This window comes from Helicoverpa armigera, chromosome 5 (genome assembly GCF_030705265.1).
Source record: "Helicoverpa armigera isolate CAAS_96S chromosome 5, ASM3070526v1, whole genome shotgun sequence".
Classification (NCBI taxonomy): domain Eukaryota; kingdom Metazoa; phylum Arthropoda; class Insecta; order Lepidoptera; family Noctuidae; genus Helicoverpa; species Helicoverpa armigera.
Window position 1 is genome coordinate 10,707,411 of NC_087124.1, and position 13,561 is coordinate 10,720,971.

At 40.5% G+C, this 13,561-nt stretch overlaps 2 protein-coding genes across 4 annotated transcripts in view; one reads left to right on the forward strand and one right to left on the reverse strand.

The window, feature by feature from the left end:
* LOC110379157 (protein purity of essence) overlaps positions 1–9,675 on the forward strand; it is a 61,353-nt gene extending 51,678 nt beyond the window's left edge. The window contains exons 82-97 of the mRNA XM_064034897.1: positions 116–313; positions 727–917; positions 1,335–1,523; positions 1,964–2,132; positions 2,390–2,625; positions 2,956–3,076; positions 3,217–3,491; positions 3,877–4,011; positions 4,418–4,576; positions 5,102–5,284; positions 5,850–5,998; positions 6,448–6,577; positions 7,109–7,284; positions 7,855–7,995; positions 8,470–8,659; positions 9,023–9,675. Coding sequence (XP_063890967.1) covers positions 116–313; positions 727–917; positions 1,335–1,523; positions 1,964–2,132; positions 2,390–2,625; positions 2,956–3,076; positions 3,217–3,491; positions 3,877–4,011; positions 4,418–4,576; positions 5,102–5,284; positions 5,850–5,998; positions 6,448–6,577; positions 7,109–7,284; positions 7,855–7,995; positions 8,470–8,659; positions 9,023–9,247 — 2,867 coding nt within the window. The 3' untranslated portion in view covers positions 9,248–9,675. The remainder of the gene's footprint in view (positions 1–115; positions 314–726; positions 918–1,334; positions 1,524–1,963; positions 2,133–2,389; positions 2,626–2,955; positions 3,077–3,216; positions 3,492–3,876; positions 4,012–4,417; positions 4,577–5,101; positions 5,285–5,849; positions 5,999–6,447; positions 6,578–7,108; positions 7,285–7,854; positions 7,996–8,469; positions 8,660–9,022) is intronic.
* A 1,820-nt stretch (positions 9,676–11,495) lies between these two features.
* LOC110379159 (aquaporin AQPAe.a) overlaps positions 11,496–13,561 on the reverse strand; it is a 78,036-nt gene continuing 75,970 nt past the window's right edge. For all 3 annotated transcript variants that reach the window (XM_049842392.2, XM_049842390.2, XM_021338687.3), the window contains one exon: positions 11,496–12,275. In XM_049842392.2, the coding sequence (XP_049698349.1) occupies positions 12,171–12,275 (105 nt within the window). In that variant the 3' untranslated portion in view covers positions 11,496–12,170. The remainder of the gene's footprint in view (positions 12,276–13,561) is intronic.

Here is a 13,561-nt window from a genome sequence, read left to right on the forward strand (position 1 = left end):
TATAACCCACCATGTTCTTTTTGGAGACTTATGTCTTCCAGGGTCCCTGTAACTCTTCTGAACAATCTCGCAGCTCAATAAAATACGTAGTCTATATTATTATTATTTCCCCCAGGCTACGCTCTAAAGCGTCTAACCGAACTGCTAGCGATGTTCCTGGAAGAAAGCGGTGCTCGTCGCACGTACAAGGGTCGGCTGGTGGGCGCGGTGCTGGGCGGCTACCTGTCGCTGCGCCGCCTCGTGGTGCAGCGCACGCGCCTCACTGATGACACGCAGGAGAAGCTGCTCGAGCTGCTCGAGGAGATGACTACTGGTATGTAGCGCCAAACTTTATGTCGTCTCAGCAGATTGTGCGGGTCTTTACGTAGAAGTCAATTCTAGGTACAGCGGGTGGAAGAGGAAAAGAAAGGAAGACACATACGCAAGCTGCTGTGAGGAATTTAGGTAGAAACTAATTCTAGGTATCAGCGGGGGGTACGGGTGGAGGGGGGATATGGACACAATAGGAATTTAGTGACATGACATCGAGTTTTACCAGAACTGTGGTACTGTACATTCTTGCTACATAGAGGATGGAAGAACTGTGCAGAATAGAGACCCATAAAAAATTCTGTCCTCCCAACCTAAGGGATGGGGTTGTGGTTTGCTCTGTTACACCAAACTGTGCTATTGCTTGTTTGTACGCATAAGAAGACTCCCATCCCTTAAACACCACCATTTTTACAGGTACCGAAGCCGAAACAGCGGAGTTCATGGCGGTCTGCATAGAAACGGTACAGAAGTACCCGCTACACGACTACCGCACGCCCGTGTTTATCTTCGAGCGGCTCTGTTCCATCATCTATCCGGAGGAGAACGATGTCGGAGAGTTCTTCCTTACGCTCGAGAAGGATCCACAGCAAGAAGACTTCTTGCAGGTAAAGAAGGGGATTTTTAAGGGGATCTGGTTTATGAATTTTAAAAGCTTTCAGCTATTTCCATTCTGTTCGAACTGCAAATAGGGCACAGTCTTCCATTTTACAGCATTATAAAATAATTAACAAGCGTGTCTTTTTAATCAATACATAATTATGATCTTAGCCGCTTCCATCCGTATACGAAAAATTTTAATACTGAATTCCATGTAGTTTTTGCTATTAGATAGAACGTTTCGTGATAAGGTTTAGGTATCAGATTACAGCCATGTGAAGCTGGGGTGAGCCGTTTAGTTCCACTGATATAACCATCGAAAAGAAAAAAACGTTAAATGCAAAGATGTGTCATATTGCATTATGTGAATCCTTTGCTTTGTTTAATCAAATATTGCGTAATGTAATCACATTTTTCCCCCACAGGGCCGCATGTTAGGCAATCCCTACTCATCTCTAGAACCGGGCATGGGTCCTCTAATGCGGGATGTCAAGAACAAGATCTGTACCGACTGCGAGCTGGTAGCCTTGCTCGAAGACGACAACGGCATGGAACTCCTCGTATGCAACAAGATCATGTCCCTGGATCTGCCTGTCAAGGATGTTTATAAGAAGGTGAGTTTGACATAAAATGAGGGAACAACAAGCATTGTCACAGCGCAGTTACATAAGTGTCAAATGGTTGTGAATAATATATAAGTAAATAGCAGCCCCGTACGTGTTTCGCTACGTATAAAAGAAGAACCGATTTTGTGCAAAGTTCACATAAACCATCTTATACATAGTCCGAACAAAGCCTAAATAGTTGAGTCCGTTGTTGAGTTATAAAATAACAACGAAAAGTGTATTTTTTATGTACAGATATTCAGATCTATTCTAAATATGGATAAGGTAGATAGGTGAGTTTAGGTGCAATTACTGCTGTTTCCCTAATAATTAAATCGAGTGTGTCAGAGTGTACAAAATTCTTGCGTCTTCAGACTTCCGACACCCCGCTGTTTTCGGTTTTACTGTCTTTTGAGTTCAGTGGCTAAACATAAATCTTTTCGCCTTAGGTTTGGTGTACATCCGGCGAGGGCGTAGACGCGATGCGCGTGGTGTACCGCATGCGAGGCCTCCTCGGTGACGCTACCGAGGAGTTCGTGGAACGACTGACACAAGCCAACGCGGAAGCCGTGGATGACGAACAACTCTATAGAATGGCGAATGTGCTTGCTGATTGCGGTAAATATCACTCCAATATTTTTTTGAACTTTTTTCTGGTTTTATTTTATAGTTTTTTTTCTTTTCAAAGTCAGTCATTTTTTAAAATTTCAAATAACCTTTTAAAATGTCAAACTAGTTGCACGATTCCAAAGACTTGGTCTCATGGAGAAGGATCGGAAAAGAACTCTATGGACACTGTTAAAAAAAAACAATTATTTACGATAGTTTTCTAGCTATTCCTGAAAAAATTATACAATGCAATTTTCTTCAAACAGGTGGTATAGAAGTGATGCTACAACGCCTCGCAGCCATCCAACGCGTAGGAGCCGCTCGAGCACTGTGCTCGACTCTCCTCCGACTTGTGTCTCTTTGCACGCGCGTGCGGCGCTGCGTGCGCGTGCTGACGCGTGCGGAGACACGTGCGCTGCCCGTGCTGCTGCACGCGCTGCACCTCGCCGCTATAGAGGAGAAGGACATGGCTAGAGCACAGCTTGTGTACCAGCTCTTGGAGGTGAGAGAAGCGCGAACTTTATAGTTCACATGCGTCTATTTTCCCATTAAGGGTGCGTCTACACGGTGCATGTAGATGGAGCAAGTTAACATGCACAAGTGACAAGTACACGCGGGTGGGTAGTAATTTTGCATTGGTAAAGGCGCGAGTCGCTGGACCCGCACGGTTTTAAAATGCATGTGCCAGTGTGCCTCAACATACGCAAGCTACTTGCACCGTGTAGATGCACCCTAACATGAAAAATATTAGAGGTCTTTCGAATTTGCTAATATAGGGAAGATTTTATAAAGCTTACTTGTACCAGCCTCAATATTAACGTTGTTTTTCTAGATCATGGAGCGTATCCTGTCGGTGGCGGCTAGCGAGAGCCTCGAGTCGTTCCTGCAGTTCTCGCTCACCTTCGGAGGTCCGGAGTATGTGCAAGCCTTGCTTAACTGCACTGAATGTCCAGGTAATTAGAAACATCCAATAATATAAAACATTTTTGCTGCTAAAAAACTGCTTGAATTCATATACTTGTCTTTAAATATTTATTACACAAAAATAAATAAATAATAATAATTCTAAATATTACTGTTTCCTTTGTCCCAGGAATCCGCAACAACTCAGTGGCTCTCGGCCACCTAACCCGCGTCTTAGCAGCCCTAGTCTACGGCAACGATCTCAAGATGGCCATGCTAGTAGAACACTTCAAGCCAGTCCTAGACTTCGACCGGCTGGACTCGGAACAGTGGACGGAAGAGGAGTTCCGTATGGAACTGTTCTGTGTGTTCTGCGCTAATATCGAGAGGAACTCCATCGGTGGAACGTTGAAGGATTACCTCATCTCGCTTGGTGTTGTGAGGGACGCGCTTGAATATATCGTGGTGAGTTGGTATTTTGAATTTAGAAGTTAGTATGTAAGGAATTGTACAAGGAAAATATATAAGAGAATACATGGGATTGTACATGCAAAAGCCACATCAAATTTACATAAGACAGAGGATAGGGGGAGTGAAAACATATTATTATGTACCAAGATAACGGGGGTAAGTAGGACTTATACATAAGAAAGTACTAAAAGGGAGTACATAAAAGAAAGAATTAATTATGAAGTAAATTAGAGTAGCGGCTTCTGATACAGACTGTTTTTAAAATCTTCGTAAATCATTGTATTACTTTGTTATTAATCTTATTAAAGATTATCTTTGGCTCACTACCACATACTTTTACGTTGTATTAATATTTTCAACATGTATGTTTGTCTGCTAGAAACACGCGCCGTGTGTGAAGCCGACACTGGTGTGCACGGACTCTGACGAGCTTAAGGAGTTCATCAGTCGTCCTGCACTCAAGTACATACTGCGCTTCCTCACCGGACTGGCCGCTGATCACGAACCCACACAGGTATACATTCATGCTACAAAAGTGTATCAGATTTCATGGCAATATATATTAATAAGTTCAGAGATTCAGTTCGTCGAGAAGAACTTTTTATTTATTGTAAATAGGTAGAAAATTATGTGACGTATCTACGATAATCACGCTTAGTATCAAATTACTTTCGATGAAAGATTTACCTAGCTACAACGGAACTTAAACTTCAAGTTTTCAAAATATTTATATAAAATTCAATGACGGTAAAAAACATGTGCCCAAGTAATTACTAAAACATAAGCATCAGTTTGCTTAAAACGACTGTTTACTACGAATTTTCAATTTTAAAAGTAAACAGTTTTTAAAAGAAAAACTATTATTTATATTGTGAAAATGGGCCTAACTGACTTCTTTGTTTCATCTTCTTGTTTCGTAGATGCTAGTATGCGAGAAGGTAATTCCGATCGTCCACCGACTGGAGCAAGTGTCATCCGGCGAGCATGTGGGCTCTCTCGCGGAGAACCTTCTGGAAGCTCTGCGCTCGCAGCCGCAGTGCGCTGCTAAGGTGCAACAAGTCCGGGACTTTACTAGACAGGTATGAAACCGACATGTTATTTTTTAGTTTTTTTTTTTTTGTGTAAAGAAAGCGAAATTTTGTCCGACTTCCCAAAGAGAATAGGGATTTCAATTCGACCACGTATATTTATGTTTTCACCTGAATTTATACCTACGTACTTCTGGCTAATTTTGGTAAATATTATTAGGATTTTATTAAGGTATTCTCTCTGGCCTTTTTATTAAAAAAGAAAATACCAAATCACATCTATCTTCTCAAGCGCTTTTCTTTTGTTTGCAACGAAAGTCATTGTAGACATTATTGTAGCAGTAAAAAAATATTTTTTTAAGAACCAGAAGCAAGTTTATTTAACAAGGAAATAACAAGAAATGGTTTTAACATGAAAATCAACTAAAATAGTACAAGAATCCTCTATGCAGAGGTGCACGGTTGAATGGCGGGGTATCTATGGTCGCTCGTTTCTGCTGCCCTCTATGTAACGACTGGCAGCTAGCTAAAAATATCCTTATCGCTGCGAATGTTCCAAATTCAAACGTTCCACAGGAGAAGAAACGCCTCGCGATGGCAGTGCGTGAACGGCAACTGGGAGCACTAGGCATGCGCAGTAACGAGCGCGGCCAGGTGACGGCGCAGTGCTCGCTCACGCAGCAGGTGGCAGACCTGGCTGAGGAGAACGGTGCCGTGTGCTGCATCTGTCGCGAGGGATACAAGTACCAGCCCACTAAGGTAAGATCTATACTAATATTATAAAGAGGAAAACTTTGTTTAAACTCAAAAACTATTGCACCATTTTTAAATATTCTTTCACCATTCATCTGCGAGTAACATAGGCTATATTTTATCCCGGTACGAGCAGTAGCTCCCACGGGACGCGGGTGAAACCGCGGGAAAACGGCTAGTTATATAATATTTATAAAGGAAAAGAATTGCCTCTCCACGTGTTAAACGGCAAGGCATCACGGGTAACTGGGTCCTCAAGTTGATCAAGGGTCAAACAGGTGCTTAAAAGACGCTTGGTATAATTCTCGCCAGTCTTTTTAGGGAACATTGCGCGAGTCGCTGCGCAGAAACCGATTTTGGCTATCGGCAACTGGTGAGGGTAGTTATACCGACATACACGAACTTGTGATTGGAATTTTGTAGCGGATAGACATCGACTTTGGCGAAAACTGTTCATCTTCTTATCGAATTTTATTTTCAAAAGCAACACTCAATTTTAATCCCAAATTATATCCATGTTTTTGATTTTTAATTCAGTAAAATATTTAAACCAATGTTCTCCATGCCTTAGGTGCTGGGTATCTACACGTTCACGAAGCGCTGTCCTGTAGAAGAGTACGAGGTGCGTGCACGCAAGACTCTGGGCTACACCACCGTGTCGCACTACAATATAGTGCACGTCGAGTGTCATATGGCTGCTGTTAGGCTGGCTCGTGCTAGGTACGTAGTTTTATCGACAAAGAAAATTGAATCTTATTATAGTGTCTTTGAGTTGAAATTAAAATGTCCCACGTCCGTTGCGAGTTGCAGCGATTTCCCTGATGCCTTCTACTATCATTTATCAAGAATTCAATTGAATATTGTTATATAATTTTTGTTTGTTTTTTTTTTTTTGGGAAACAAACAAATACAAATTCCAAATATAAGCATTACATTATCCTAAACTGTTTTCACACTAAGGGTGAGTCGCACCGTATAACCGTAACGATAACCGCTGACTATTCAAAACGGCGTTTTGGCAACTGAAAATGCTTATCATTATATTCAAAATGGTGCAACCAACCGTAAGACTACATCATTAGTCATCATCACCATAAGACTTTGCAGTCACGTCAATAATGTCACGCACTTTAGCCTACATATTTTCTAACAGTACAATTATATTACAGAGATGAATGGGAGAGCGCTGCTCTACAGAACGCGTCGACTCGCTGCAACGGGCTGCTGCCGCTGTGGGGCCCGCACGTGCCCGAGTCTGCCTTCGCTAGCTGTCTAGCCAGGCACACTACTTATTTACAGGTTTGATTTACTTTTATACACTCTATAGATGATTTGTGAATACAAGGACAGGGCCTTATTTCGTATATTTATATTTAGTGTTCGGAACTCAGTATTTCTGGTCAGCCCTCATGGTGTTATGAATCCGATGCAATATCTTTCTGGTAAGATGAAAGTGTCATCAAAATTTCAAGTGTCATGACTATAAAAACAAAAAATCTCAAAATCATTCATTCAAACTTGGCTGCAAAACAGCACTTTTAGTACGTCAACAATATTCTGACGTATCTACTAAAACTAACACTATTCTCAATAAGATGTCCGTGAAAAGACGCTGATGCACTAGTCAGTGTGTTTCGGAATGCGTCGATACATGACGTAACGAACGAGCACTGTCCAGTTTCCTGGGCTCTTTTGAGGAACACACAATAATTTAAATTTTTAACACACAATAGTTTTCTCAGCTGCATAGGGTTAAACTGGAAAACGATCCCTACATAGTTAGAAAAATACTAAGCAGATGTTGACTTAATACTTATTTTCCTGACACAGGAATGCACCGGTCACCGCGACATCGGTCACACTTGCACTCTCCACGATCTGAAGTTATTACTCTTGCGCTTCGCTCGCGGCCGTACCTTCCACGACGACACGGGCGGCGGCGGCCCGCTGTCCAACATGCAGCTGGTGCCTGCGCTCATACATATGGCACTTTATGTTATTAACACGTAAGTATATTTAAATAACTAGCTTTCGCCCGCGGTTTCACCCGCGTCCCCTAGCCGGATGGAGACAAAAACTATCCTTAAACCTTTTCTCGGGTCTAAGTTACCTCCTGTCTAATTTTCAGCCAAATCGGTCAAGGCGTTTTCAGGTTATGTCGTGACAACAGAAAGCGGGTTTATTATTATATATATAGACTACATATGGTTCATTAGGAACACGGATTTAAAGGTGATGATTTAGCGGGTAGTATTCTTTCGCTGAGAGCTATCTCTTTCAGACAAACTTTTATTCCTTACCGCGACACTTATAGGTACCTAAGACATTAACGGATAGGCAAGGAATCTAAATTTTCATGTACAGTATAGATATAATCTATATGTCAAATAAAAAAGCGAGTTATCCAAAAAATGAGTGTGCAACATTTTTTTATATTTATTTACTTGCTGAATTTTTAGTAATTTATATTGCTAGTCCTGTACCTACAAATACACATACTCATGTTCTTAAATCCATTCTCAAGCTGATATTTATTTCAGAAATAACGTTATACTAACACAACATTATTTCCACAGGAGCCGCGTAGCAGCCCGCGAGGTGTCAGCTCTTGAGGCAGCACTGGCGTGGGCGCCGGCACGGCTGCTGGAGTCTGCACACGACGCCGAGGGGCCGCTGTACTTCGCTACGCTCATGCTTATGCTGTATCCGCATGCCAAGTAAGTCTCCTTGCAGTTTGTGCCAAACTTTATGGAGGATTTCAATAAACTGTGCAACACAAATAACTGTGGTTAAACGGGTCAAAGGAATTGATTTATGGGAGATTTATGGGCCACTTGCGTGTAACTGTACCCAGAAGTTATTGCGACCCGCTTGAAAGCTATGCTTTGTCCATTTAATTTATCCGCGTTTCTATTGACCACCAATAAATTAGACCGACATAAAACAGAACCCTCTAATTTTACAATTCTTTCGATAAAATCTTAGAAAAACGTTAAAACGTACTCGCATTGAATTATCCGAATCTGGCAATCATGAAATGCGAGACGAATTCGGAAGAAACTAACATAGACATGTCAAGTCTTACAGCTGTTTATGTCAGTTATAATATAATGGAAAAAGTGATGCGTTCGGCGCGTTCGAATCCGATAGAATATGCATTCACCATAACATTCTGTTCTTCTCCCTATCAGATGGCGCTCAGTCAAACTAGACATGCTGAAACGCCTCCTCGTGATTGGTCACGTGCGCGGCGCAGCGCCGGGCGGGCCCGCCATACGAGCACTGCCGGCCGATCTGCGTGCGGTAGCCGCGTGGGCTGATTACAAGCCGTATGCGCTGTTTGTGGCTATCATCGATCAGCTGTATACGGTTATGTTTAAGGTACGTTGAAATATGTATTAACTGCAATAATTTAGATACTCATGACTTTTATATCTGCTAGGGGAATACGATGGGTAATAATGTGACTGTAATTAACAAGGGCCACATCCATCTGTTGCAATGTGTTTGGTTTTTCATTTTAATGAAACAAAAATTGTGATCCATCAAAAATGCATACGGAAATTCAACTATAGCATTTAGAATTGAAATACTTACGTAGGTTTACGCTCGTTTTATAAATGTAACTTACACAATTTGCCCAGACAAACCTAAACTTTTAAAATATAAAAAAGCTTTTTTACTTACCCATTTCATATCGTAGTATTTGAAACGAAAATGCTTCAACATATCTTTCTTTAACAGAACGTCAGCGCAACAACAGTAGACCAGTGGCCGATAAAACTAGCCGAATACATACGTCACAACGACGAAGCGAACGGCAAAGCCGCCGAGCGCATCGTCACGACCCTCACCGACGAACTCTTACCTTGCGCCTCTTTCGCGGAGTTCTGTGACGCTGCCGGCTTCCTGGAAGACATCCCCGACCCTGACGCCTTCCTCCAAGCCCTGATAGATGAGCAGCCTTGAGACAGGGCCTTCGTGCCCACATGCCTTAGCTACAATGGGTGCATGGCTAGCTAACTACACTAATTTTATGTAGGCTATTTTGTAATGTTGACCTCTGAATATGTAGTCGTATTTAGGGGTCAATACTGCAAGTGAATTATCAAAATTTACCGTAGCTAAATAGATTTTTATGCTTATTATAATCCTTCAAAAGTTTATCTAAGTACTGTCGTGCACATGATATAGTTCAGTGAGCAAGGCCATGTCACTCGGCGCGAACATCCCTTCACTCGAGGCTGCGTTGTAATCATTATTATCGCGATATGTAATCTGAAATGTAACACTGCTTGTAACTGATAAATTATTATGTATTTAATCGTATTCACTTGTTCGGTGCTTCAAATGTAATCTGTATTTGGGTTTTCTGCAATAAAATAGTTTCTGCTTCACGTTTTTTGTTTTATTTTTATATTTTTCTGACAAACTGTAGGGCGAAGCTTCGTATGTTAAATTGTAGTTTTGGAATGAGCTACAATTTAAATATTTCAAATGCCAAACAACAGTATTTTTCCTTTCTTGGTATAGAAATATAGACAGGTTTGCAAAAGCGTAAGTTGTTAGGTATATACGACAGCCAACGGTGTAATTTGTTGAGGCAGTAAGTACTCAGGATCTACACCCTGTAACCTCCAGCTTTTGCCACCAATCGAAAAACGTAGGTAAAAACAAGAAATATTTATGTACACGACTGATATACGGCCATAATAGATTGTCATCTCTGATCTTAACACTAGCATTATCACAACAAAAGATAAACATGATCCATATTAAGATTAGCCCTCAGATTCTGATCAAGATCAAACCTTTCTATGTCACACACGAATTCTGAAGTATGTAGGTTAGTGCAGTAATATCCCACGCTATGACAATACTCATCACACTAGCCTTGACCCCGCGCCACATTTTTAACTGCGCCGGCGCACTTATGCGCTTGATCAGTGATCCTCAGTCACGACACTTGCGAAACTAAATGGGGATTAGTTCACACTCAAGTAATTGTGCTATAACGGAAGATAAACTTGAAAAAACGGTCAAGTACGCCATTTGTCACACTTGTGTATCACTTCTATTAAGCTGTTCGCGGTTCCACACCTGTGCCGGTGTAACTTCTTCCCTTAGGTAGGGAACAAAATATAGACTTGACATGTCACTCGGGTATAGTGTGGCCTCCTCATAGTCAAACGATTTTTCAAATCGCTTCAGTAGTTCCGGAGCGTTTACAAATAAACAAGAAAAGTTTCCTCTACCTATATAAGTTTGGTTCATTATCCTGAAGCATCGAAAGTCAAGTATTAGTAAGTTCTTTGATAAACTACTGCAATAACTTTCAAGCCCTCGAGCAACGAAACAAAAAAAACTACATCTCAATTTCAGTCACTAAAATCATCAAAAACCAAACCCACATTACATCTGACATTCTAATAACACTTCATTAGTCAGCTTTTGTATAACAAACGCTAGACTGTCTCGATTCACACCTGCGCCAATTACGATTGTAAATGAGTCGCGTAGACTACAGTTAGTCGGGCATAGACTTAATTTAATCTATTGCTAATGTTTAGTGTGACTGTGTAAAGGTTCATTTGCAAGTGTTGTCACCGTCGCGTCGTGTCGATGTTTTATGGATTAGGACTGATTATTTTAAATGCGAAGGTTTATCCTGCCCTCCTGAGAATGAACTGATGAAGCTATTGGTGAAATGTAGGTAATGAAAGGGAGGTTGGATTGTTCGGGAGTTAACAAGCTATCGTCTGTCAGTAGCTTTATGAATGAGGTTCGGGGTCATGTTAATATTTAACGAATGCGACACTTTTTAATGTAGGCAACATAATGTTGGAAGATCAAGATCCTGAGCATCTTAAGTCTTAACATTATTTATTGACAATCATTAAGTAGCTTATATCCCAGATATTAAAAAAAATATAGTTTACGCAAATTGCTTGATTTCAGTACCTACTGCAGTTTTCTTATCGCATTCTTATGCAAATCGGTGATTGCAAGCTTACGTGTCAGAAATGTTGCTCATACAATAAAATAGGTGCTTTTTTTTTTTCACTATATTTACAAACTTTATTCAATAATAATATTTCCCTATAATAAAATAGGTAGGTGCTTAAATAACTGTTGATGCCTACTGATGGATATTATTAGGCAGGATAGAAAAGTGAACGCTTGGTCGATTATGGTTAGATAAATGAATAAACAAAACTTTTATAATATTGATTATTTATTTCAAAGTTTTTCATTTCGTATGAGAAGTTTAGTCGTGAATACAAACTAAAGTTAACTCACAGTATAATATTTATAATAATTAATCACATAACTAGCACAGGCACTCGAGTATGGACATGTTATAATGAACATCCGCTTAAAAATACTTTATTCACATAATATAAATAAACTTAATAACTTTATTTATATAACTATAACTTAAATTACATATCTTACTCCGACATAACGGTTTCGAATCGGTTTTTTTCATAATTTTCGTAGTAGAACAATAACAATATTTGTGTAAAACCTTTGGATCTTTCGTCGAGCATAATGACAGACTAAAATAACAAGTACAAGCCCATTGACAATATCCTATAACAATTTGGTCCAACGTATGAACGGGTTATATCAATAAGCTGAATACTAGGTATAGCCTCGCGCGCACTACCTACTAATACTTGATTTTAGAAACTCGCGTTTGAAGATATATACAGTTAATTCATCCGAGCGTTAATGCAATTATAAATAAACAGGCGCAAATATAATATCACGATAATTTTGACCCATTTTTGGCAATATCCTATAGACGTAAGTAGTGTGCGCGAGGCAGGGTTATGTTAAGGCACGGTAGCGTCGGCCGCGTGTCGTCACGCAGTCGTCACGGAGTCGTCTAGAAGTCGTAGGAGCCGCTGTCACCGGTCTTGCCGATGCGGAAGATGAACTTGTACACGACGCCAGCAATCACACCGCCGACGATGGGGCCCACCCAGTATACCTGAAGACAAACATTTACTTAGGTCACATATAGGGCTGCCATTTCGAATTTCGCCAAACCCGGACAAATATTTAAAAAAACCCGGACATTTGGCGTAAATAGCATTTTTTCCCCGGACGAGTCCGATTTTTTTGTTTAACAAAACAAGACCTAATTTTTAATATTACCTACCATATTACTTAAATTCAATGAAGTCCTTCCTTACATGAAAAGTCAGGGCCGTCTCTAGCTCATGTAGTACCTAGTATTGAAAGATTGTGACCTAATGTATTTCGAAGGTCATAATTAAGAAAGCTCATATGGAAAGTAGGAGTTACCTTCTTGATAGGTCAGACAAAAAATTTTTGAAAAATACAAACAACTGTACAGTGAAGTCGCCGCGAGCGCAGCGAGCGCGAAAATTTTTGAGTTTTGGGTCACTAAAGCACCTAAACTTGTATAATAAAAAAATCCGCAAAGTGAAGAAGCCGCAAGCGAAGTGAGCGCAAAATGTTTTGAATATTGCGACATTAAAGTAGCTAAACGTAAAAAAAAATGTGTTAAGAAAAGAAGTCGCGAGCGAAGCGAGCGCGAAAATTTTGGAGTTTTGGGACACTTTGACTTCTGCATTATTAGGCGCCCGGGTAATTCGCATACCCAGGCACCATAGGTTAAGATGGTCCTATGAAAAATGTCCGGATTTTCCCCGGACACTTCTTGAAACCCCGCCCGGACGGCCCCCGGACGGCCTCCAAACGAGGACAAATCCGGGGAAACCCGGACGGATGGCAGCCCTAGTCACATAGTTCCGATCAACAAATTAAATTAGCCTAAAAGATGTTCAATAGTTCAATACCATTGTGTAATATCTGTCAAAAAATGATACAATGATCAAACTTCCTATTTGGGGAAATAAAAAGAAAATATGTATACGCAACTTTCTTTTAATCGAATGTTTTTCTATTTTATTTTCACCTGACTGCCAAACAGAGTTACGTTTGTATTTAGCTACCAAAGTTCCGTAGGTATTCTCTATTGTTAGTAACATCAGCGTGACAAATCCCCGTCTATTCATGATGTAGTAACAAGTTTCAAAGTCATTGGCACGCAAGTTAACGCCAATTACTAGTGAACCGCGAACGAGTTAATTGCTATTACATAAATGTCGGAAGGGCCTAGAAAATATAACTAGAGCCTCTATAATGTGCTACACACATGTAGAGTAGCGTGTTTGTGTTTTTTTTTCATGATATTTCACCATTAAACGTGCAAAATAATATTTATGGAGTTTAAACTACCGGGAACAT